The 24,787-nt window shown below is 42.7% G+C and overlaps 2 protein-coding genes across 3 annotated transcripts; one reads left to right on the top strand and one right to left on the bottom strand.

Moving 5' to 3' along the window:
• Positions 1–865: 865 nt before the first annotated feature.
• Positions 866–19,622, bottom strand: ush1c (Usher syndrome 1C). Of its 2 annotated transcripts, XM_062390766.1 has the most exons (20): positions 19,487–19,622; positions 16,955–17,022; positions 15,569–15,712; positions 15,301–15,439; positions 14,234–14,342; positions 14,109–14,133; positions 13,949–14,006; positions 13,453–13,641; positions 13,309–13,368; positions 13,008–13,064; positions 12,255–12,397; positions 11,730–11,795; positions 11,507–11,640; positions 11,288–11,364; positions 5,551–5,592; positions 4,992–5,045; positions 4,806–4,905; positions 3,851–3,960; positions 2,942–2,997; positions 866–1,664 (listed from the first exon to the last, which is right to left on the bottom strand). In XM_062390766.1, the coding sequence occupies exons 1-20, from the start codon at positions 19,520–19,522 to the stop codon at positions 1,652–1,654; spliced, it is 1,680 nt and encodes a 559-aa protein (XP_062246750.1). In that variant the 5' UTR covers positions 19,523–19,622; the 3' UTR covers positions 866–1,651. The 2 variants fall into 2 exon arrangements, with proteins under 2 accessions (XP_062246750.1, XP_062246751.1); XM_062390767.1 differs by lacking the exons at positions 11,288–11,364; positions 11,507–11,640; positions 11,730–11,795; ... (9 more) ...; positions 16,955–17,022; positions 19,487–19,622 and adding exons at positions 6,890–6,955; positions 7,958–8,086; positions 8,217–8,270; positions 8,821–9,606; positions 9,941–10,564.
• A 510-nt stretch (positions 19,623–20,132) lies between these two features.
• ccdc77 (coiled-coil domain containing 77) lies at positions 20,133–24,485 on the top strand. The gene is made up of 12 exons (XM_062390134.1): positions 20,133–20,228; positions 21,110–21,158; positions 21,557–21,743; positions 21,830–21,972; positions 22,152–22,248; positions 22,358–22,448; positions 22,668–22,756; positions 22,869–23,017; positions 23,163–23,427; positions 23,595–23,720; positions 23,813–23,965; positions 24,218–24,485. The coding sequence occupies exons 2-12, from the start codon at positions 21,124–21,126 to the stop codon at positions 24,362–24,364; spliced, it is 1,482 nt and encodes a 493-aa protein (XP_062246118.1). The 5' UTR covers positions 20,133–20,228; positions 21,110–21,123; the 3' UTR covers positions 24,365–24,485.
• The last annotated feature ends 302 nt before the right edge of the window (positions 24,486–24,787 follow it).

Genomic DNA, 24,787 nt, shown 5'->3' with positions numbered 1-24,787 from the left:
CAGGTGCAAGTGAGCAGGGCAGCCCTCACGATTCAAAGTGAAAGTATGGATCGAGGTGAGGGAGCAGGTGAGACGAGCTGAGCCGCAGCAGCAGCAGCACTTACCGGTTTATACCGTGAGATCATCGCGCTTCAGCCTCGGACTCTACAAACTCTGAGACTCAGTAATGTCACATCCGTCGCTTGGCTTATAAAACCACTGGAAACCACTGGAAACCACTGGAAACCGTCGTCTCTCCTGCGCTCAGGTCGCAGCCGACTCCTCTGTGCCCAACTTCAGTCTGACCATCAGCGCGCGAGGAGCTGTCCACGGTGCTGAACCCGGGTACCGAGGAGGAGGAGGAGGAAGAAGAAGAAGAAGAAGAAGAAGGGAGGAGGTGGTGGACAAAATATAAGGAGGAAGAAGGAGGTAGATGTTCTAACGAGGCCTCCTCTGGTGTCCCACATGAACCGTGGAGCGGCGGGTTTCAGCTGCGGACAGTAGTCACGTACATGCGATCAACCGACACAGGCTGACCGAGCGGTTATATAACAGTAAAGTGGGTTGATGCCCGAAGCAAGAACATCGCATAATACACTGACCTGTGTTCTCTACTACATCAAATTTCCATTTACCACGATTAAATCTCATTTGAAGTCTCACTATATGTCAACTGATCATAACATGTAGGTTTATTAAAGGCAGAATTATTCATACAGTGAGGAATCCCTCGTTCACACAGCAGCTTGATATTCAAGAAGGAGCGCTGTTGCCCCCTGTGGACATTTAACGTTTAATTACCAATCGGCACAGCTGCCTGCACGTGGTTAGAAGAAATCGATGCAGAAGACAGATGTAGAAGACGAATAAAACCCACAGGTCAGGGTGTGCAACAGGAGAGAAACTTCTTTCTTCAAATAAAATCTAATTTATTATATGTAGAATGATGTTTATTAATATTTCAAATAATCAAAACGGAGACATTTACATTTTTCAAGAAATTTTATGTGGAATTCAATCTTATTTGCATACTGCCAAATCACAACATTCATTATCTCAAGGCAATTTACATAGTGTGGTCGACACTGTATAATATAGAGAAATTCAACAGTTCCAAATAACGTGTGAAAGGAAGATATAAAGTCCTGCGTTTTAATATGACAAACATAATGCAATTTAAGGCTCAGTTTCTTGTTCAAGGAGACTTGGACACGAGGAATGGTGGAGACGGGGATCGAACCATCAGCCTTCGATCCGTTCTACCTCCTGAGCCACCGCCACAAAGCAGAGAATACAGATACAGAAACTCTTTCTGCTTAGGAGCTGCAGTCCTCTGTGGGGCTTTGGGAAAAGGCAGACTACAGACGTGCTATTGATCACAGTTTGCCTCCTGAAAGATGGATGGTCATTTGTCTCTTAACTAGAGCAAGCCAGTGACAATGACAATATACATCAACTTTTGTTAACATCTCAAAATATGACACAAGGCTGATTCTCAAAGAGATTCGAGTAATGTCAAGAACAAAAAGACTTGTACAGATGTGTGTGAAGATAAAGCAGAAACAGTCATTTTTTATTGAGATAAAATTAGATTGTGCATCTTGAAGGAATCATCAATAGAAAAAAAAACTTCCTCTCAATCAGTCTGGTTTTCTTGGCAGGTTGTGAAAGATTAGAAGAACGTCCTGCAGGAGAAGAGAGACAGGAAAGGATCAATAATGAGTTAATTAAGAGGAGTTGGGTAAAGTCATTTATTAACTGGACCTCTAGGTGATGTATGCATTGGATGTTTCTTCTGTTTACCGTTTGCTTTAGTCACTGCACATTAAGCACAACAGAGCAACACACATGCGGGTGACAAACAAAGAAGTAAAACATACTCAGGGCTCAACTGATCTTTCGTTTTTTGACTGAGGAATTAAACTGAAACAGGAAACAAAGCCGCCGCCTGCTCAAATCTACACAAATGGATTATAAAACCAGAAGTTATTTGCACAGATTTGACTGCAAATGTTTTTCCTAATCCAGTTTAATTTCTCTGAGCTCCAGCTCCTCAGCCAAGCCTGATATTGGATGAGCAGTGAGCCTTTTGTCGTTAATATTGATTTTTGCTTGAGACAAAGTCTGGTAACATGTTCGCTCTAACTTTACCAGAGCAGTGTCACTTTATGTCTGTGTATGTCCTAACATGTCACAGTCCCGTGGAACAACATCAATCAGAACAACTGCTGAAGGCTGGCAGGAGTCCTTGGCTGCTTTTTATGAGCGTCCGTGACCTGACGACACCGGACAATACCACACGAGCCCTTCATGTATGAATGTTTATATATCCGGCTCACTGGGTCAGGAATTGACAGATATATGGTGGGATGGTCCACCGATCGCATTAGTCATGAATGTCTTCACTTATATAGCCTGGCTGTGTCACAGTCCACCACATGCTACAGCAATAAATAAACAACGCCCTGAGGCGGTTTTCAAACAGGGGAAGAAAACCTGCACACTGTGTGTACATCCACTCTCACGCTAGCTTCTCAGGAAAACAGTCACGCTTTAAAGGAGATGCATAAATCTGACAGTTTGACAACAGCGATGGGAAATCAATACCAAAATACTCTTCTGATTGACAGGGAGACTCGAGAACATAAAACAAAAACGGGGGCAAACAAAAACAAAGGACACACCAAACATCCTCTCAGAGACGTGCAGTGAAGAAGAGGAGGTGTGAAGGCTACGAGGATTACCAGGACGAGGCTGAGCTAGTGCTGAAGCAGGTAGCCGTGTCTGTACAGTGTTGCACTGCCTTCAAACACCTTTCTGTTCACAGTGGGACTGACTGATGCTGATTTAGGGCTGCATACACGTGCACACACATAATTGCCATTAAATAGAAACAAAGGTGATCGTGGTTATACATGTGTAGACCAGAAAAAATGATAAAAGACTCGAAAGGAACTCTTACACTTCATCTTCATAGTCCTTCGGAGGAGAAACAGCGATAACAACATCGATCCAGTCCTGAAAAAGCCAACGGTAAATAGGAGTTTTTTGTCTGGTTTTACTTAAGAGTGTGGTCTTTCAGTTTGAGAGCAAGACCTATTGATTTCCTGTTCCGATTTTCTGATGCTTTCACTCACCCACTGCTTGGGCTTGAATTTTCTCTGCTCACACTCAGATAATTTGTTGCTTGGACAGATTTTCTTGCGCTCTGCCGTCACCTCTTCTCCTCACAGTCACACTCCTCCTGTGAATGTGTGAAACCTCTGCTCTACTGATCTTCTGTATGTGTCAAGATTCTCAAACCGACAGAATTCCAGGTCTAGGGTTGACAAATTATACCGTCTCGCTCCTTGTTCTGGGTGCATTGGCTTTACTTACTATGTTTTAATAAAGCCATGAAAGGCGGGAGAGCATGAACCCAGTTAAAATAACCGCCCGCATAGGACACTCAAAGAAGTAGAGCTAATGCACCCACAACAAAAATAATATTCTTTAAATTATCAACTCTAGACCGTTATTCTTTTGGTTGGGGAGTTTGGGGGATGTCTGAGAGCAGATGTTTTGTCCAAGCAACAATTTGAGCACAATCAGAGCACAGTTGGGGCTTTTTGAGTGTGAGTGCCGGGTGAATGAAAAAATCAATATGTGCCGCCCTAAAACTAAAAGACCACACTGTTGAAAAGACAGAGGAAAGTAAACATATTTATAAATAAAAAAGGAATCAGTAGGTAAAGAGTCTGTCAACACAAAGTACAAACAATCAATGTGGTTTCATGTGGTTTGACTAGAACCAATAGCCCTCCCTGCTGTGGTAACATTTATTTGTATCAATGGTTCATGAAATTTCATTGGAATCTAGTCTGAGTCATACCCCTCCACTATTCCAGGCTCGAGCAAGAGAGTTCTGTCCCTCGGTCAACGTGGCATCGATCAGGATTTTCCCGTTCACGGCCATGAGTTCATCCCCTGGTACGATGCCCCCTGCGAATAGAGACATCCGACATTAAACTGCCAAACATATTTACACACACAGACGCAGAGTAGGTGCCAGCTCCAGCGGCACACATGAATACAGTTGTCATTTAAAAGCTCTCAAGCACTTGGCTCTCTCAACTGACTGGTGTTAGCCCCTTGTCCTCGACAGTGGTGCAGAGCTGGGGCAACATGTCTGGACTGAGCTCTCAGAGCAGGTGTCATTTTTTCTGATGCTGTGCCACGCCCCTCGCCACAGTTCACCATGGAAACAGTGATGAATATGTACGCATTTAAGCCCAGTGAGTTCACACAATACAAAACGACTCTGTTCTCCGAGGTTTGGTTCACACAAAGGACTTTTGTGTTCAGTGTTTAACGTGTTTGCAGCTCAAATATGAGATTTAGCTTTCAGAGCCTGAACGGGGACATTGTCTGATGAGATCTACGCTCAGTTGCCAGTTTATTGACGTATTTAACAACCTGTGTTTACTTAAGTACATTAATACAGTCTTATAAAACTGCCCCCATCATAAATCCCAGGATCAATGTTTATAGTGTTCAGTTTCTGGATTGTGTTATTAAAGAGGTGTTAAACAGCAAATGGACTGTGTTTACACAGCGCTTAAGTCACATTCACAAATTTACACACACATCCAAACAATGCTTCTGTGGACAGTGTAGCTGCTGTTGTCCATGATAAATAAACAGATACAGCTAAGCCTGCTACTTCTTAAACCTAAAGGAAAACAGACAATATTTGAGTCTTTGTCTGGAAGCTGCCAAGTGTTTTTATACGGATTAGAAATTGACATGAAGTCAAAGCATGAACGTTATCAAAAACCCGAACTGACCGTGCCTATCTGCAGCTCCACCCTCATACACAGAGCACACCACCAGCTTTCCCAGAGGAGAGTCTGCTCCACCCTCCAGAGCCAGGTCCAGCTGTCCGGTCTTCGGAGCAACAGACAAAAAACAACATCAGTCCCGTTGTAGAAACTCTTTACCTCAGTTCTTCTTTACGTGAATGCAGTCTCTACCTTTTTGATTCTCAGCAGCCTCACTTCTCGTCCGTCTACCTGCTCCGAGGAAAACTATTGACAAACGGGATAAGGATTTAAAAAGTAGAGGGAAAGGGGCACAGCGGTAATATAGAAGGAAGTAAAATGATAAACAGAGGAGAGAACATGAAGAATGAGTCATAACACTCTGAACATGAATCTGAAGTCGATGCTGGTTTCAGTTATTACAGCTGGACCTTCATCTCTTACGATATCTATGAGTTTCTAGGGGAAGCAATGAAAGGTATGTTTATTATGTTGTCAATCCAACTTCCCTTCTAACTCCAAAGTGGAGATAACCTGTGTGTGCCATTAATATTGTATGTAGGAAAAACAACAGACGTTTCTCACAAACAAAGCAACAAATTTGTTATTTAGATTTGGGTACGTCTTTTGTTCCTGTGATTTTATTAACTCAATAAGTCAAGGAAATGTTCTGTCTCCGTACAAGCCGGAGCAGAGATCTGTAAATGTAAAGCTGCATATTTATGAAATGTTCTGCTTTGTTGTGGTGTTCAGAAGATCAGGCATACGATACCATTGAGTAGGGATCAAAACCGTCCTCGTATTTCTGAAATCCCTGAAAGAGAATCAACATGCAGCTCATTAAAAACGGATCAATACGAATCGATAACAAGTAAAGAGACAGACCACAGATTAAATCTCTGTGAATGTGAACAGTGTAACGTGTCGATGCATCAAGTGCACGTCAGATTTCCTTTGGCAACCAGCTCCGTGTTTAAGTTTTAACGCCACACTGAATAAATGGAACCAACGAGACGGAGACTGTACTTACAAAACACAACAAAATCATCTCTAATCATTCCTCACAAAGGCGACAGCTATTTAATTTCATGGAGGGCGGAGGAAACTTAAAACAAATAGGGCTCATTTGGTATAATGGATGAATCTAATGAGACTATCAGGTGACAGTCACTCCCTTCGCTTCCTGAGGTCAACCTGCAACTTTAAATTGTAATACTTTCATTATATTTGAAAACAAGTATTAAGTAACTTTTGTCCAAGTGGAAAAGTTAATGTGGCACGTCTGAGTGCTTCCTCCAACACTGTCAACCTGATACAACCTCTGACCTTTACTTTGTAGACTACTGATTAGATGCAAAACTGCATCCCTGTGTAGACAGACAGAGGAGGTCTACAGGCGCAAGGAATACGTAAATATCTAGAGCTGGTGGCAGAATCTGGCCCGCTGCGAGCCCACGGAGACGGCTGCAGGGGCTCAGCGGCACAGTCCTCACACCCAGATCTGTCTCTCTTTGCCATTAGAGGAATGCAAGAAACAAAAAGCCACCAACAAACATCACCAGAGCTGGGTTGTACGCAACTTAGGCACAAACCTTTAAATGATGTCCCCCCAGCTGGGTCGCCCAGGGGAGGGTGTCAGTAGAGAATAGACCTGAAACAACCTACAACCCTCGGTTGTCAAGTTGGACCAAGTTCTCTGTGCTTTAACTTTGTGCAATAATAACAAATGTGAATCTATTCTCATCTAGAAATGTTCCATGAAGGTGTTGTACACAGATAACAACTTGTTTAAGAAGGCCCTTAATAAATAAACCATCTGATGCCGGTAAAGATTAAATCACTGCAGCAAAAATCATTGTGATGTGCATTCACACTCATGCATGTTCACAGCAAACATCAAATCAATGAAAGTGCGGCCATGCAGATGCTCCACAACTGGACCTAAAGGAAGAGAAGCAGCGGACATAATGGAAAAAATAAAGGAGGAGCCACCAATGGGCCTCCAGTGAACCGTGAGGCAACCGGATGTGTGAGCATGGAGACAGAACAAAGAACAGAGCAGCAGCACTCAAGGAATAAAAGGGGGAGGGTGGTGGTTATATATGGATTACTTGTCGTTTGTTCTTCGATTTAAAAGACGAGTTGAAAGGCACCATCCGTTTCAGCATTTCTTGAGGCTGAAACACAAAATAACACCCAGCATGACATCACCCATGAGTTTGTGATTTTCTCCAGTGACATCATGTTTAATTTTTTTTAGCCATCGCTCCAATACATATCGTGTTTTATCATATATTTGACTCTAAATGGGACCATAATTCACAAAATGAGCATCTAGGTGTACTGAAGATGTGATACTACTGTGTGAGATAATAAACTATGTACGGAAATGTTTAATGATAATATAAATCAAGTTAGTAAAGGGTCATTTTCTCGTAGATTTCTGTAGAAACAAAATGATGGTCGTTCAAAAGATTACAGGATTCCACATTTTGAGACCCAGTTACAAACAAGATCCGATTACACAACCACAGTCTTTGGGGACTGAACAAGAGGGGACAGTAAACACAACTGTACTCAGGAGCTATTTTCTTTTAAATCAATATTTTCAATTTCATGAAATAAAACCCAGAAAAACTGTATCTCAAAACATCAATAGAATAAAGATGTTGGGTGCAGCGGCAGTTTGCCAGCACATACTTTCAGACATCTGGAGTAGAATATGATTTATAGTGCCCTCCCACTCGAGCTTCCACAATAAAGGTGCCCTTCACCAGAGCATGTCTCCTCCAGTGACTGCTTGTGGAAGTGATACCCTTCTACTCTCACGAATGAACGTGGGACTCCATCAAATAGAGGAAGAAGGTGTGTGGAAAAGACGATTGCTCGGCTCACTGGTCCCACTGGCAGTTTCAATAATCTACCCCTTTCCACTAGAGCTAATTTGACAGGAAGGATAAATGTCTTCCTGGTGTAATCTTAAAACCACACACTGGGATTCTGTGAAACAGCTGGAGCGTCTGGACCGACTCCCCAGGAGTTGAGAAAGAGGCAGAGATTAATACTTTGGCTCGATGATGACAAAATGTGTCAGACGCCTGAATGCTTTATGGCCCTATTTAGATGGAGCAAGGTTTTAATACAGGAACTAGATTACTGTAATGTGGTGCGTTCCATACCAGGGCATCCGATCGGACTGCAGCTTTGTGAGGATCTGGTCGGTGCGTCTGCGCCTGAGGCAGCATGACGGGCTTCGACATGACAGGGGCCATCTGACGCCTCTGGTTGGGGGGGCTAGGAGCGAGTTGCTATTGGGGGAAGAGATCGTGTTTCGACAAGCAGCAGCTGAGCACAGGTTCATTTGATCATTTTTCAGGCTCATGACTCAAAAAGCAGGGGATGTTTGCAAAACATGACCTGCTTCCCTTAGCGACTCACCAGGGGACCGCTGGAGGTGGAAACGTGACTGGCATGCGACGTATTTCTCATTACCTGAGCCACAGTGAAATAAAAGGAATGCTTCAGACCTCTGGCACATGCAGCACAGCAGGAATACTGGTGCCAACAAACACCCAGACTCACACACCTTACCCAGGGCGAGGATTCAAAAGGATTCATTTTCTAATCAGTTCCTCTCATGAGCTTTACATTTTGCTGCTTTCATCGGGACTACACACCACACACCAGGTGAAACCAGAACAAATCACACAGCTTTGAGAAAACATGCATATCAAAGGCTTCTCTGGATGTATTTTCTTAGGATCAAAGAAAAGTTTAAATCAATGACTCTCCAATTCAGTCGTGCTAATAAGGTGTATCACTCTCTTCATGCATAAAACATTCCATAACACCGAAAAACGCTTTAATGCACTGACCTGTGCATTAAAGGGAAATTGAATCCTGCAGCAGTGAAAACTTATCAACTCTGAGAAATTGCTACATATCAAAGTGCTGACTCAAATTTCCATCTATAAATCCAACACTCCAACAACCAGTTAAAGCCATTCGGCCACACCATCCCTCTCAAATGAGATTCTCTAACCTTTGGACTAGAGGGGTAGGACATTTCACTGGCGTTAGACGAGTATAGCCCTCCTCTCGGGAGATAGCCGCCCGTCTCCCACTCACTCCTGTGCTCTGGCGGACTGGGTGGGTGTTGGAGGTGATGGTGAGGATGGTGAGGATGCTGGCGGTACAAACCAAGGTTGCCCATCCTGTCTTCAGAGTGCTGCGGAGGTGGCGGTGGAGGGGGAGGCGGAGGTGGCGGAGGAGGAGGGGGTGGCGGCGGAGGAGGAGGCCGGGGAGTAGGCTGAGGCGAGGATGGAGGCCTCGAGGACTGAAACTGGGGGGGGTAGTGGGAGGAGGGGTGGCTAGCGAGATGGGTTTGCGTTGGGTGAGGCTGAGCGTGGGACTGTGGGTGGGACTGTGGGTGGGACTGTCGGTGGGACTGTGGGTGGGACTGTTGGTGGGAGTGTGGGTGGGACTGTGGGTGTGGCCTGCGCCCCTTGTTGGTCAAGGTAGACGGGGAGACGGGAGGTTTCCTGCTAAGAGGTGGAGACGGCGGTCTGCGCTGAGCCGGTGCTCGAGAGGGAGGAGGAGAGTAGTTGGGGATGGTGGGGTTCAGTTTGGCTGAAGGGGGAGGGAGAGGTAAGGGAGGGGGAGGATGGCTGGTGCTGGGCTGAGTGGGGGCCAGTCTCCTCAGTGGGCCCCTCAGGCTCTGATCAACATCATCCAGGTTGATGTCGTCCAGGTCGGTGGTGGCCAGATGGAGGCCGCCAGGGAAACGCCTCACCTTGGGCTCGGAGGCAGGAGAGCGTGGCGGGGAGAGCTTAAAGTCACAGTGACATGAAAAACGTTTCAGCTCAGGTCGATTCTCCTTTCAGCCTAAATAATAATTCACATTTTTACATTCCTGTTCCCCCCCGTCCCTTCCAATCTATGGAAAATGATATGGCGGAGATAAACATTAAATTGAGGCAAGTCATTTGCTAAACGTGCTGGGGAACAGTTGCCTCTTATTGATTTCTGGATTTGTGAAGGGTCCACTGCTGCCAAAGTATCAGAGCTTTACTCATCTCTATGTAACAGTAAATATAAACCTACATGTACAGACAATACATCATTGAACAAAGAGCGGGTTGGACAGAGGTCTCACTCTGTACCTCTGGGGATTCGTTCTCCACACAGGAGATCTGCTCCAACCGAGTTTGACAGAGACGCTCAACCCAGTGCTGCACCTTCTCAGACTCCTCCAGGTCTTCTCTCTCCGTCTCTGAAACCTGGTGCAGAGGCATCGCCCGGGCAGCATCAGACAACAAGCGTCAAACCCTCACGCACATGCAAACACAGCTGCTCAGGTCTCAAAGGACCAGGATGTACAACTCGGTGGCATTTGAGTTGAAGCCAAAACAAGCGAAGGTGACTTTGACATAATGTGCATCATAAATATTAGGTCATGAAAGTCTAATTAACTTGGGTGAACTCCCTCTTTCTTTTCATACCTCCTGCACCAGCCTATTGATCTTCAGCTGCTTCTCTCGCTCGTGCATCCCTTCTTTCTCCTTAGCGAGTTTCAGCTCAAACTCCATCTCCTTCTTGTTTTTCCTCTGCTCCTGGAGCGTGTCTGTGTTGGACACCTTCTTCTTTTTCTTCTTCTTCTCTCCCTTCTGAGATGCCAGCAGTTAGTCAGCATAAACAGAGGGGGACAGACAAAATCTTCCACTCCAAACCACACATCAAACAGCTACGGACAAGAAAACACTTTAAATGAGCCACAGCAGGCAAAGTTAAAGTTATGTGACCAGCACCTTGTCATGAAGACAGAGTCAAAGTTAACCTGAACACCACACTGAGCTCACACAGCGGACAGTACCTTGCGGAGTGATGGCAGTTTCCCCTCATATCGATAAAACCAACCGAAAGCTAAGGACGGACATGAGCACAGGTCAACCTCATAGTTACATCAAATCAAAACCAAACTTTGCAAACAAAATCTCAGCAAACCCCAAGCAGGGTGTCCATTTGAAAAACAAGGCGTTGAAGAATCACAGCATTCAAGAAGAAGTTGTGTTTGGTCCTGTTCTTCAGAAAAACTCTTCTGTAAAACCAAATGAGGAGTTTTCATGTTGAGCTTGATTTTGGCTTTCATTGTGAATTTAACAATACATAAATTATATAAGCTACAGTTGCTGCCCCGCAGTTCTATTGACCTTTGAGCATGAAATCAAATCTAAGTGACAACTGGTCCAATTTGAAAGGATTCTCTAAAGACTTGAGATGATTTGCTGAAGAGGCCAAAAGGATGTTTTGAGAGGCCACTGTGACCTTGATATTTGACATTTGACCTCCACATTCAAAAAGAACATGATGTCTCCGGCCGCTGGCAAAAAACGTGTCACCTATAGCTACATTCTGGTTGCCAAAGGAGATCTAGCACTAATCTCAGCGTGTTTGCACAAACATCCTCTGAAAGCAGCTGGGACAATGCACAGCTGAGGCTTGGGACTTACTTGTCTGCCCTCCTCCTCCTCCTCCTCCTCCTCCTCCTCCTCCTCCTCCTCCTCGTCTTCCTCTCTGCCTTCGTCAGCTTAGAAGGAGAGGCCATTAAAAGCAGCACGGCACACGACAGTGACAGAAAGAGACCGTGCACACAGAGAGAGGGAATAAGGTGAGAGGGACTAGAAGATTCATGCATTTTAAAAAGAGAAGGTTCAACCAGGCGGCCTTACGAGAGCTCTTCGTCTTCGTGGTGGTTTTTAGTTCCGGTGGAGCAGGTGACGGGCTCCTCGGGCTCTTCGGCCTGTTTTTGTTGCCCCAGTCCTCCTCCCAGTCTCTGCTGTGCTTCTTCTCCTCTGCATCAATCCTGCACAGGACAACATAACAAACAAGCAATATGAGATTTATTATTATAACAATATTGATTTGGCTCTTTATGGCAAATGAGTGGCGTACTTCTCCATCTCCTGCTGATAGCGCTCCTCTTCTTCTGCAGCTTTCTGAGAATTTTCCATCTTCCTCCTGGTGAACACAACATAAACACATCATGCTACAGTGCAGGACTATAAAAAAGATAGAATATATTGCTGTTGAAAACCCTCCAGCCCATGGTAAGCAGATATAGCGAGCAGTTTATAAAGGCCATAGACAAATTGCAAGTGAGCCTGAATCTATCTGGTGATGGAGCTGCAGAGCAATTAAGTAAAGCTCCGGGTATAGACAGAAAACCATCACGGCTCGTGTTTACTTTACTGGAACTACCTGATTTATGCAGACGTGTCAATGAGCAGCATATGTTGAAATGATTGATTCCTCTGTTAAAAATTTTGGAAACTCAGTGTACTGCCTGTACTGCTGCAGGTGTACACAGGCCACACAATGCCATGCCCTGAATGACATTACAGGTGGTAGAATTCAGGATGACGGAGGAGTTTTGATTGCTAAAGAAAGTGGAGTCAAAGGTTTCCGCCGTTCACTCACTGCTTCTCCTTCTCCTGCTGATCTTTGAGGATTTTGTTGGTCTCCAGTGCCACCCTCTTCTGGTGCATCAGCTCCTGCCTGTCCAGCTCCCGGCGAGACTCCACGGCCAGCCGCTCCTCGTCTGTCATGAACAGCTCGCTGCCCTGAGACGATAATGAGGGAAAGAAATCTGTTTTTGTCAGGTCAAAACTTTGAAGCTTTGATTACAGCCTCTGGTATTCATTTATGTTTTATTAGAATAATACCTGCATGGGAGGAACAGGAGGACCAAAATGTCAGGTAAATATTTGTTAAATCACAAAAAAAATACCGCTAGCCTCTGTCATGCATATTGAAAATGAAAAAAAAAACACTAGCGTATATAAATGCATCAGACAGGCCGCAAGGAAAACACAGTCATCATCAATAAGTCCTGAGGCAAACAGTCTGCCGAGGGACTTGACTGATGATCCATATTCCTCTTGCAGAGGGCCGGGCAGAGGCACAGGCTTGTAATGACATGTCTCCCAAACAGAATGACACATTAACCTGTGCGTAGCTGGAATGCAAAGTGGCGAACCATTTTTTACTTTTATTTCATTTCCATTTTCTGACCTCTAGACATTTACCTGAGATTTTCCAGAAAAGCTTCTGACAAAGTGTCTGAACTGGACGTTCTCCCGCTGCCTTCTTCAAATGTGAAAGTAAAACTCTGGGAAAAGTTTTCTATGGTGGTGAATACCATATGTACAATAAAGTTGCTAGTATACTTACAGCTCCTGTCAGAACAGTAATAGTCAGACTCCTGCTGCTCTTCAAGACTCTCACAGCCTGAGGAGAAGAGAAAAACAGAAAATTATAATAACACTTCAATAACCATTCATTTTTAAAAGTGTTTTTAATGAATACGATTATTGGGAATCCATTAACACGGCTCTTTGCTTGTGTGAAGTACATGCTTCATCAGAGTGAGAAATCGACGCTGGCTCCAAACAAATTACATCTTCAAGTGAATAGGGATGAAGGGTGTCTGTTAATACATGAGGCTCATGAGCTGCGGGGGATTTGAACCCACCTCTTTGTGGTCCGTGATGGTGAAATCGACGCCATTCACCTCCACAATCTGGTCTCCAATCTACATTTTGCCATGAGACATAGACACAGTTCACAGCAGGCAGGAACATCCCATTGTGAGTATTTCATGTTTCTGAGAAATCACCTGAAGTCCGACTTCTGCAGAGAGAGAGCCAGGTTTGACGTTACTGATGTAGATACCAGGTTTCTGTGTGGGGCCGCTGGAGATGCTGATGCCCATTCCCTTTGTGCCCACGAGGCTGAGGAAGACCTTCTTCTCCTTGATCTCCTTCCCTCCCATCGATGCCAAGCCGGCAATGCTGTTTTTTTTCTCCTGGAAGGAAGAGAGAATAAAAGAAACAAAGCTATTCTATATTGATCTGGTGTCAAACTTACAAAGGTCATGAGATAAGTAGAATTACAGTCCTGAAGTTTTATGTCACCACCATCCATCCAGTGCACTTTCTGTCAATATAGATTTTCTTTTTCCCAGCCTCATTCGAAATCACTGAGACCTTTGAACACTGAAATCAAATCCGTTCATCTCGATTTTTTTGAGATATTTTGTTCACAAGAATGGGAAAAGACCAACAACTCGTACTGGTTGGAGTGGAACCATAACAGTAAACTCTGGTTCTTACCCCTGACTCAGACACAAACTGGTCAACGAACTGCCACTTCAGCGGCTCATCTGAGGAACTGGAGAAGACGAGAAAAACAAATGAGAACAGAAGAGAGCAGAATCTTAGATAGTGATGAATAAACAAGTGAATAATCTTATCACACAATACTGCATCTCACCTTTTCACTGGGATCATCCCCACGTCTGTAAATATGAGGAAAAAAATATATAACAAAATGAAAGATTCCACTGATTATCATCAATCCAATCCTGATGTTGTAAAATGAGTTTGTGTTTTACGTACGTCGAACTTTGAGCGACACGATCTTCTTGGTCTTGATGAGACTGATGACCTCCTCGTGGATGCAGGAGGAAATGGAGTATCCATTTATACGCACGATCTCGTCACCGAGCTATAAATCCACACAGGACGGGATATTAGGAAGAAAGGCTCTGTAAATTCATCACATCAGATCACAGATGAAGCCATTGATTCTTTTATAATATAACTCTGCCAGCTAATTAAACCAGACACTATATAATCTACTAGTCTTCATAATTTGTATACATTCTTTTAATTGATTCCATCTTTGTGATGCACTTTGTGGTGGTGACTTACAATCTAGAGTCAAAACCGCTGAGTAAGCTTATCCACCTCAGTCTCCCTGACCTTAGTTTGCTTGTGCAAATCCCAGGATAATAGGGGCAGCTGCAGGGGGCATATAGTAGAGGTGGACGCTGGTACACAACTGAACTGCTGACACTGCAGGACTGCAGGACCTGAACAGTTTTAATGTATCTCCAGACAGTTGATTCAATATAATTAATAGGCAATGGAACATCATTTTAAAAAGCCTTCAAAACTTTAATTTTAAAGCAGCTAAAATACATAGACTTCTGACAATATTACTTGAACTATAGAAGAAACAGATTAAAAGCATAGAGAAAGGAGGGAATTATTTAAATGATGACAGTTTCCCAACAGGTACTGACAGACAATCGACTGTCCTCTACTGACAGTCTTGATGCTGTATAAATCTAGATATTAGACAAGAGACCATGCAGTGGTTATAAGGCGTGTTGTAAATGTGTCACAGACAGTTACTGACATCTGAGTGAATGTAAAACATCAGTGACAGACATTCAGGCTCTGTAGAGTTTAACAAACATGGTTCTTTACACCACCTAGTGGATCATGCAATTATGACAAGGGACACAAAAAGTCAACTATGCAACTTATTGAAAAAATTATTGTTTTACATGCATATATGCCTCTATAAATGGTACTTTAATATAAGTTAGAATCTACTGTTTAAACCTTTAGTGGCATTAAGGTATCACAGTGCGCTCATACGTAAGTACATACAGCACCTGAAGGCCGACGTTCCCGGCCTGACCGTCTTTGACGATCTGTGATATGTAGAGGCCGCTGCCAAACTCCAGGCCTCCTCGGACACTCAGGCCAAGTCCGTCACGATGAGTCCGGTCCAAACGCACCTCTTTGAGCTTCCTGCTCAGCCAGGCGAGAAATAAACCAGAGATAAGAGCCAGGATGTGTGAGCCACATCAAAGTGAGCAAGGGAGAAAGAGGACGGTTTCAATATGAAAACAAACTAGCACAAGGTAAGGCAGTACTCACCGTGACCTCTTGGGTGTGAGGAGGTCGTACTCCACCTGGTGTTTGAGTGGGATGAGAGGTCGGATGGCGTCGAAAAGGGGCAAACGCTTTGGTTCGTTGATCACCAGCTTCAGGTCCCCAACCAGCACCGGTAGATCCATCGACCTGAGGGAGCAAGAGCAGGATAACTGGAGATTTGCATCACTGTACCACGATTTCTAGATTCTGAGTCAATTTAAATATTGAATAATGAAATAATGAAGGCTCTTCAGGGAAAGACAGAGAGGCAAGAATGTATTTGTAATGGACTTTGGGTACAAGACACAAACTATAGAAATGTGAACCTAAGCTGCACTAAAGCAAGAATAAGGAAAGGAAAATATTTCAAGTATTAAATGTTAATATGATGTACACTCCTCACATCAGATCCAGAACTGAAACGTTATTGGGCCGGGAAAAGACAATAAAATATGAAACAAAGACATTGTAAATTATTAGAGATGATTTTATAGGATTTTTCCTTTCCTGATTTGCGATTTTATTTGTTTTAAAGTATCTAATCAGGTTTCTTCTGAATATGCAATGACTACATTAGCTCAATGATCTCATTGCTGCCTGCAGAGGATCTCATCAGCCAAAAGATCTTCCTAATCTTACATTTGTAATTTACTTAAAATGACCATATTATAAAAATGATGATGCCCTGCAGAGTCCAGTATTCGGTCTCTTGCTGATCAAAGAAAGACATGGTAACTGGAACATCCATTAAAGCAGCAAAGTAAAAGCTACTGTATAAAATGTGTCCACCTGGTCTCCTCCTTGAATTATTAATAGGTGAAACTCAGCTCTGTTTGGAGGATGAACATAAAAAGAGCTTTTGTGAATAACTGGCCAGGCTTGTCAGGGCACAGTGGAAACTGATCAGAGCCTTAAACCAGCGGAGTCTCAGGCCTCTGCACAAAGATGAATTGGACCTGTAGCCCCCATCGGCCCTGTGGGACCAGGCTGTTACCAGAAACCAGGATGGATAAAGACCGTTTGAACTGCAGGCGTGAGTGTGTGTGCATCAGAACGGACTGAGGCGGGATTGAGAGATTTTGATCATTTAACATTAATAAGTTACAGAGGAATCAATCGAAGTCGGAAAAAGCATTTTAGCATAATTTCACCTGCAGCTAAGAACGACAAGAAGACATTATAGCTGCATGTGAGGCAAATGGGAATAAATGAAGCTTTTACCCTAGATTTCAGTGACATTTTATATTTGCATAGACAGAAACAATACAGCACTGGTTCAACGTGGCAATTATTTACCCGCCCAGTCTACCCAATGACCATCAACAGGTTATTTATGTAGGAAAATACAGGTGTGAATATACAGATGTGTGTGAGACGAGTGGTACTCACGTGTGATACATGCGGAGGACGTCGTACAGGTAATCCTTCTCCGCTTCATTTTCAATCAGCAACTCCACCTGCAAGAAGAGACACACATCAGGCACCATCGTTCGACTCACTGCTGGTTCAGAGGAAACAACAGACACACACTGTACCGCTCTCCTGTGGTCCTGTCAACGCCACAGGGGGTGAGTCGTGTGCGTCGCTGTGTGTGTGTGTGTGTGTAGGAGTCGTACAAACCTGATGGCGGCTCAGATGCAGCAGGAGGGTTTTGAGGAACCGCTTCGGCCAATCACTGATGTAACACATTTCTGTCTTTCTCATCGAACCTGTCCAAAACTCAGCTTCAGCCCTGATCCTGAGCGGTTGGTTTTCTTATTCCTTTGAGTTCAGTTTAAGCTCCAGGCGTTCAGATGCTGAGGCTCCTCAGAGTTTAAGCAGGTCTAATGAGTTGCCCTTGCCTGACTATCAAACCCCAGGGAGGGAATAATGGTATAATGGCATAACAGCTGAGGAGAGGCTGCAGCGGGAAGGTCAGCAGTATCCTCTTACAGTAGACACACACAGAGGTCCACATTCACACCCAATGTTCACCCACACGCGAGCACACACACAGGACTTCATCATTTCAGAGGACTTTACATTGACTTCTATTGAATAATTCTGTATATTTATATGTATGTGATGGCTTGCCATGTATATGATTTATGTGTCATTTAGTAATATTTGTATTTAAAAAACATTTCATTTAAATAATTATATATCTATAGGAATTTGTCTTTGCTGCGTTGTGTGTGAATGAGCTACCCGGACATCTGAAAATAATATCTATGCATCCCATCCATCTATATCGTAACCTTAAAACATGTCTTTACCTTAAAATGTAATAATTTACATTATGGGGACGACAAGTCTCCATAATCTGCTGGGTTAGGTATAGACAGATTTAGGTCCACACAACATGACTAATACCTTGACCACACACACACGCACACACGCACACACACACACACGCGCACACACACACACACACACACACACACACACACACACACACACACACACACACACACACACACTTTGCCTTGCTGTCTGAACAAATTTTATTTTTGGGTTTAATGCAGATCAACTGGGCTGCACAGTGGTTTAATGAGTGTTAACTGCACGCTCTGATGGCCGTGCTTGTGAGGTCCTTGGGAGGGGGTGTGTGACATGGTGTTTACGACTCTCGTAAATTTCTCCTGCTCAGGGCGGTAACACACAGTCATCCAGCACTACATGCAGACTTTGGCACCATAGTCCAATAAAATAAGAGCTCATCACATATTGATTTAGAAAAGCACACTGTGTTTTAGAGAGTGTGACTTTTTTCACACACTAAGATCCTGTGTAAGTTTGCTCTACTATGATGTCCTGCCTGCAGTGTATAGACTTAAACCTACTGAGAGGATATCAACCTTTAAATGGCAATTTAACAAAGAAGACGCACATGATAATACAGTTCTTCAGTTTGAATCTGGACTGTTGCTTTGACACACACTCAGCCAAACAACCAGAGATGACTATGACCATGTCCCCACAGAGAAACAAAGCCTGATTGTGCCCTGAACTCCCCACTGCCTCTGATTAAAACCTGTAAATTGTCCCATCTCTTCCGCTCGGCTGCTCATCTCTGGGACGGCCTACATTACCTAATGCGAGGATGCCCTTTGTGAAGAGTCCACAATATGGCACCAAGCCTGCCTGCACCACAGATGGCTGTGTGTGGCTGTGTCGGTGGTGATCCCTGTACCTGCTGCGGGGCTGAAAAACAACCCTGAACATATCAAGTTCCCTCTGATATCTTTCTCACACTTTTAACATTTCAGGGCTGGAAATGTTTTACAAACCAATAAAACATTCTGCATTTCAATCTAAATTCAGGAATCCACATAATATGTATCGTTGTGTTGTTCTGGTGGTGACCTCAGACGTATACAGAATTGATGTCCTAGAATATAAATACTTAACAACATATGTTTAAGATCTAAAATAGACTATGAAGATTCATTGTAAGTGAAATAATGCTCATACGTCTCAAAAGAGTTGTTCTTTGCCATCTCATGGAAAAGTTCACTGAGAAAAGCAGTTAAGTAATTGAGGTTAATTCTAAAATTATGTTAATATTAATAGTTATAATTACAATATATAAGCAACTCTAACAGCTCTGTATGTTTCCCTTGGACTTAATAGTAAGTGATACACTAGTATGGGTGTTTTTAATGGTTCTATATTAATAAAGTTATTATTATTATTATTAATATTATTGGTTGTAGTAATATAAATTATTTATAAAGTATCACCCGCACTATTTGAAAACGAAGTCTTTGATCATTTTAGCTGCTACTTGTTTTGTGTTGTCTTGTTTCTTGAGGCCTGTTCAACATCCCGCTGTCCGCAGGTGAAGACACCTGAGCCGGTTCACTGTCCCCCAGGTAAACAAGCAGCTCTTTACATTTGAGGTATTATCATCGCCCGAAGAGGCAAATGTCGTTTTCTCACCTTGTGTCGAAATTCCCGAGCAACTTTCCGCTCCATGGTGAAGAGACAGAGACAAACAGGCGGAGGACAGATCCAGAGTCTGAGAGTTGGACAGGATCGGAGGCTCGGTGTCAAGATAGACCGAGTTCAACCAGAGCTTCCGCTTTGGATTTCCATAGTAAAAGAAGAATTACAAAGTAAGAGCAGTTGTTCCGGTGATTCATTTGACGTGTGACGAATCATTAGGAAAGCACAGGGCAAATATATGTTATTCCATCATTACACATTTCATCCTTCATTCTAAAAACACAAACGTTTAACTTTATTCTTTTTTTTGTATTCTTTTTTTGCCACTAATTATTATATAATTACAGTTTTAATAACTCAACAGAGATTTAGACACTGAATTACATTTCTCCAAAAGTTATTACATCATACTGGTCTTCATCTTTGTCCATTGTTTCAGATTTGTATTTAAATACTTCATCATTCATCTTCAATTAGCTTACAAACTTGGAAACTAAAATAATGATTAAAAAAAATATATAACAACTTTAATAAAATGAGTAAAACGTATAAAATCCATCTGAAACGTTATTTAATAAAAATCATCATACTTCACCACGCTCGGTAGTTGGCGACATAACACAGCTTCCGTTACTTATCCCGCGAAGAAGACGAAGAGGCGTGCACTTCCGGATTTCAAAAGCTTGGTAGCAACGAACAACACCAGAGTGGCTGCGAGTTCTCTAAACTGTGTCAGGTGAGTCAATATATCTTATAAATGTTTGTTTAAATGCTAAGGATGCTTGAATATAATACTGTTATATACGTTTATATACTTCAGCCCATTTTATAGTTTCACAACGTGTAATTCCTGCCAGATCACGTTGATTTCATTCCGTTTAAGACAACAGGAGAGACTGTTATTATCACACAATACTCCATATTGTTCAGATAAAACTGATCCAACATTAATGTTTCTAAATGATCACGGTTTTCTATTTACAGTCGTCCCCCTCCCCCTGGCGTCCAGACCACGTCATTCAGAGTAACTCACTGTACTGACCAACTGTTGATGTTTTAATCATCTTCATCCATCTTTTCCTGTTCGGGTTCTATGATGCACTTGGTTTTTTTAGCTCTACAAACAAAGCAGCACGTGTCATCTAATATATTTTAAGGGTCAATAACTCTAATCACTTGTTTCTATTAGTTTGTGTACAAATGTGATATTATATTCATCATTTATATGTTGATATTCTAATTAACTCAAAAGACAAACAAATTCTATAATAAGTGCTTATAACAACCATAATTGTTGTTACTGGTTGTTTGATTATGGCAACTGTCTCAAACAGACTTCTTTATCGTAATATTAGTTCTCTAAAGGGACTTAAAGAGTCTGGATGTGTGAGTATATCAACATTAGCCATTCACAGATTCAGCATTGTCGTATGTGGGTATGCAGCGATATGAAACCTTCTGTTTTATTAAAGTAACAAGGCAGAAAAGATGTGCATTTTATGTAGAGAAATCATGTTATTCTTAATTCAAGTTCTATTTATCTGGTTGTATTTGTGGTTTGTTTTTCAGATATCAACGTTTACAAACAAACCTAATTTCTTTAACTCTTGTTTGCAGTGTTTTGTGGCAGAATGGGATCTCCAACTAAAAATGCAACGCCACACAGGTAAGATCATTTAACACACGGAAGGAGAGACATTTTTGAAGAAATGTTTCTGTAGCCCTGATAGAGTCCAGTGTGAAAAGGATGTAATACTTTTAATTGAAATCTCCCCGAAGGATACTTGGATTTATTTTGTCAGTCTGGTCTCCCACTGTTACAAACCTCAATCCTGCATGAGATTAGTCTTACTCTTTAAGTAGGTTTAAAACTGCAGGGTAATCATTGATTTTCCTTGCTTGTTGTTTTTTCTGCAGACATGTACAGCTTAAAACTGATACTGCAGGTCCAGAGCAAACACAGGGTCAGCAGATAGTGTTCATGTGACATGTGACATGCTGCTGGACTGGTATACACAACCGTCCCCTTCCAGATTGTCCTACTGGTCTATTTTCTTCCCACAGAACCAACATTAAAACCCCTGGTCGGGAACCTGACTCCCCGCTACCGCCCATCCATGAGCGCTTGGCGTACCTACGACCATCCAGGGAGCTACTGGAGTTCTACAGAGAGAAGATCGCCCAGTTTGACACAGAACACGAGGAGCTGCTGCAGATGATGGAGAAGTACAGAGGCATCACAGATGACCAGGTGAGACACAACTAGGGAGTCACCTTATGTGCTTTTGCTTCATGAGTTTATGCCTGTAGTAACTGATCTACTCTCTGTCTTGGTAGCACAAGCTACAGCGTGAGGTACGACAGCGTGAGGGAGAGATCGCTGAGCTGCAAAACGCTCTGAGCGACATGCAGGTCTATCTTTTTCAAGAGAGGGAGCAGTCTCTCCGGCTTTATGCAGAAAATGACCGACTAAAGATCAGGTGGGGGAAACCATTAGTATCGTCACACCCATGGTACATCTACACATGTGTTTTAACTTGCATGCTTGAGTAACTGTTTAGTGTGAGCATGGGAATTAAATATCTGCCTTTTCTTACTGAATTGCCATTATTCTTCAATGGCACTTATACATCTAATCACCTGTTCACTTTCCATACAGAGAGCTAGAGGACAGGAAGAAAATCCACCACCTTCTCGCCCTGGTGGGTCCTGATGCAGGAGAGATCACATATTTCCATCGAGAACCTCCTCACAAGGTGCACACCTCCTCACAGCAAAGGTTTTTAGATGTTGCACTTAAAAGAAAAGGCAGGAAAGGAATCAGCTTGGTTGAGACAAAAAACTTTATGTGTGAATATATTTCAGGTGACTATCACTCAGAGACACCCTGAATCCAGAATGGAGGAAAATCTCAGTCTCAGAATGACAACAGTCAGACCTTCTGTGAACAGGAAAGGTTTGATACGTATAATGTTATTTCAAATGTTTATAATAATTTAAAAAATGAATATAAATGTTATTTGCATTCTTTGATCAAATCAATAACAATATAATTGTATATTATGATGAATAATAATAGTAAAGAACTGGTTAATGTTTTATTTTTAATTTTTCAAGTAAGAAAATCTGATAAATGTTTCTGCTTATCCTCCTGACCATGTCACTATTCAATTAGAGAGTGGCAGGAGAACAAAAACAGCTGACGGGTCGAATGGAGAGAGCCTGGAACAATACAAGAACGACAACCAGACTTTGTTACTGCAGGTACAGGCCCACTCTATGGATCCATCAAATGGGATGTAGGTGATGTTTCCTCATGCAACCACGCCACAGAATCCTGCTTTTAATGCAGTTATTTTGTCTCTCACATTTCCAGGTGGAGGCACTGCAAGCTCAGATGGCGGAACAGACTCGTCTGGCCAAAGAACAGGTGGAGTCTCTGATGGAGGATAGACGGATCAAAACCGAGGAGGCGTATGCACAACAGCAGAGAGACCAGGATCGAATCCCAGCTCTGACTGACAAGTGGGTCTTTTGTATTTCTGGAATTATCAAAACCTTTCTGCTAAATTGTCAAAGATGGCCCTGGATTTTGTCTTGACTCTGGATGATAATAAATCTTCTTACCGACTTAAATCTCTGTCGTGTTCCCTCACATTTGACACCTTAGGCTCCAGCGAACGCAGAACCTGTTGTATGAGAGCACCAAAGATTTCTTGCAGCTAAAGTTTGCCACACGGGCTCAGGAGAAGAGCTGGATGGTGGAGAAGGACCGGCTGCTGAGGGAGTTGGACTCCTGTCACAACCGTTTAGGGAAAGCCGGGTTAGCTGGCCCTGAGCCGGGGTGGACATGGCAGCCCAGCGGCAGCAGCAAGGCTGTACCACTCCCAAGGCCTCAGTCAGAGTCACAGCAGACAAACAAAGAAGGGCGGAAGGTGACATTAATTATCAGTATACATTGAGCGTAGATTTAAGAAGTTCCCAGTAACCTATCTGTCTTTTTCATAGTAGAATAAGTATTTTTAACTTGTGTCCTTGATGAAGAAAGTCAGTAGCTCTGGTTTTGAAGGTTTGTTGTCCTTTACTTTGTGCTTTTTATCAGGCAATGCAGGAGAACCTGAAACAAGCCCACCGTCTGGCAGAGATGTACAGGGAGCAGTGTATTACTCTGGAGACAGAACTGTCCCAAATCCGAGAGGAGGGAGCTGTTGGCAAGGAAATATTTAAGGTGCTAAAGTTGGAATGATAATCTGTGAAAATGAATGCACATCTCTGATTGACTGTTCTTAATTTTCTTACCTGCTGGTTTCATGTGTGCAGGAGCGTTCAGAAAAAATGGCCAAGCGACTGCAGCTGATGACTCAGCGCTATGAGGCACTGGAGAAGAGGAGGGTCATGGAGGTGGAGGGCTTCAAGAATGACCTGAAGCACCTCAGACAGAAATTCAAAGATGTTGAAAAACAGCTTTTCAAGGTAAACAGTGTGTGGAGTTTTGAAGGAGTCATATCTTTATCTTTTATATCTTTTAATTGAAAGTTTCACAAGAAAATGTATGTGATTTGATGATAACGTGCTTGATTTGTTGAGATCACAAATATATATTTTAATTTTAATGGCAAAACTTTGCGTATACTGCCGATATAGAAAAAAAAAACATTTAAACTGCTTAAATAAGTGTGCATGCACGTATATAATCTCTACTAATATCTTTATTTGTGTTTGAAGGTTACTCTGAACATCGGGCCCAACCAGGACCTAGCTGTTCTCCATGAAGTACGTCAGACCAATGCCAGAACAAAAAAGGTTCAGACCGAGCTGATGACGCTGAAAGCTAAAATCTATGGGCTGGAAAATGAGCTGAGATTCAGCTGATGAATTTACTGTAATGTCTAGTGCCTGAATCTCTGTGTGGCTTCTACCAGTCATGTGTGTTTGTGCTACTGTGTTTGTTACGATTGATTTTCCTATACTGTGTGTCGGACCAATAAAGATGTTTTTACAATGATTTTAAATAAATGAACATCCACGGTTATTGAGAGTTTGAGTTCTGAGACATGAGAGAGAGACAATTTCCACAATACAAGGACCCTGTAACTAATCGCCTAAATGGAAGAAAGCCATTCTATATTTTACACCTATATCTTTTTTATAATCCTTTATGTGGTGAGTTTTACTACAACTTAATATGACCCCAAATGAACCTGATAGACACAGTGTTATATCATGGTAGTAACTGCTAATACTTTTATCTGTTTTTACTACTAGATACATATACACACTGGCATCACTTTCAAC

This window comes from Platichthys flesus, chromosome 6 (genome assembly GCF_949316205.1).
Source record: "Platichthys flesus chromosome 6, fPlaFle2.1, whole genome shotgun sequence".
In the NCBI taxonomy this organism is placed as follows: domain Eukaryota; kingdom Metazoa; phylum Chordata; class Actinopteri; order Pleuronectiformes; family Pleuronectidae; genus Platichthys; species Platichthys flesus.
This window is presented reverse-complemented; position numbering and strand designations above follow the sequence as displayed.

Excerpts from the sequence above, each read along its gene's own strand:
- ccdc77 (XM_062390134.1), top strand. The coding sequence starts at position 21,124 with ATGGGATCTCCAACTAAAAATGCAACGCCACACAG. Across the intron at positions 22,757-22,868 it reads ACCAGACTTTGTTACTGCAG|GTGGAGGCACTGCAAGCTCA; the intron begins GTACAGGCCCAC and ends TCACATTTCCAG. Across the intron at positions 23,966-24,217 it reads TTGAAAAACAGCTTTTCAAG|GTTACTCTGAACATCGGGCC; the intron begins GTAAACAGTGTG and ends TTGTGTTTGAAG.
- ush1c (XM_062390766.1), bottom strand. The coding sequence starts at position 19,522 with ATGGAGCGGAAAGTTGCTCGGGAATTTCGACACAAG. Across the intron at positions 15,713-16,954 it reads GTCCTCCGCATGTATCACAC|GTCGATGGATCTACCGGTGC; the intron begins GTGAGTACCACT and ends TTGCTCCCTCAG. Across the intron at positions 12,398-13,007 it reads TTACTGTTCTGACAGGAGCT|GGCAGCGAGCTGTTCATGAC; the intron begins GTAAGTATACTA and ends TTATCGTCTCAG.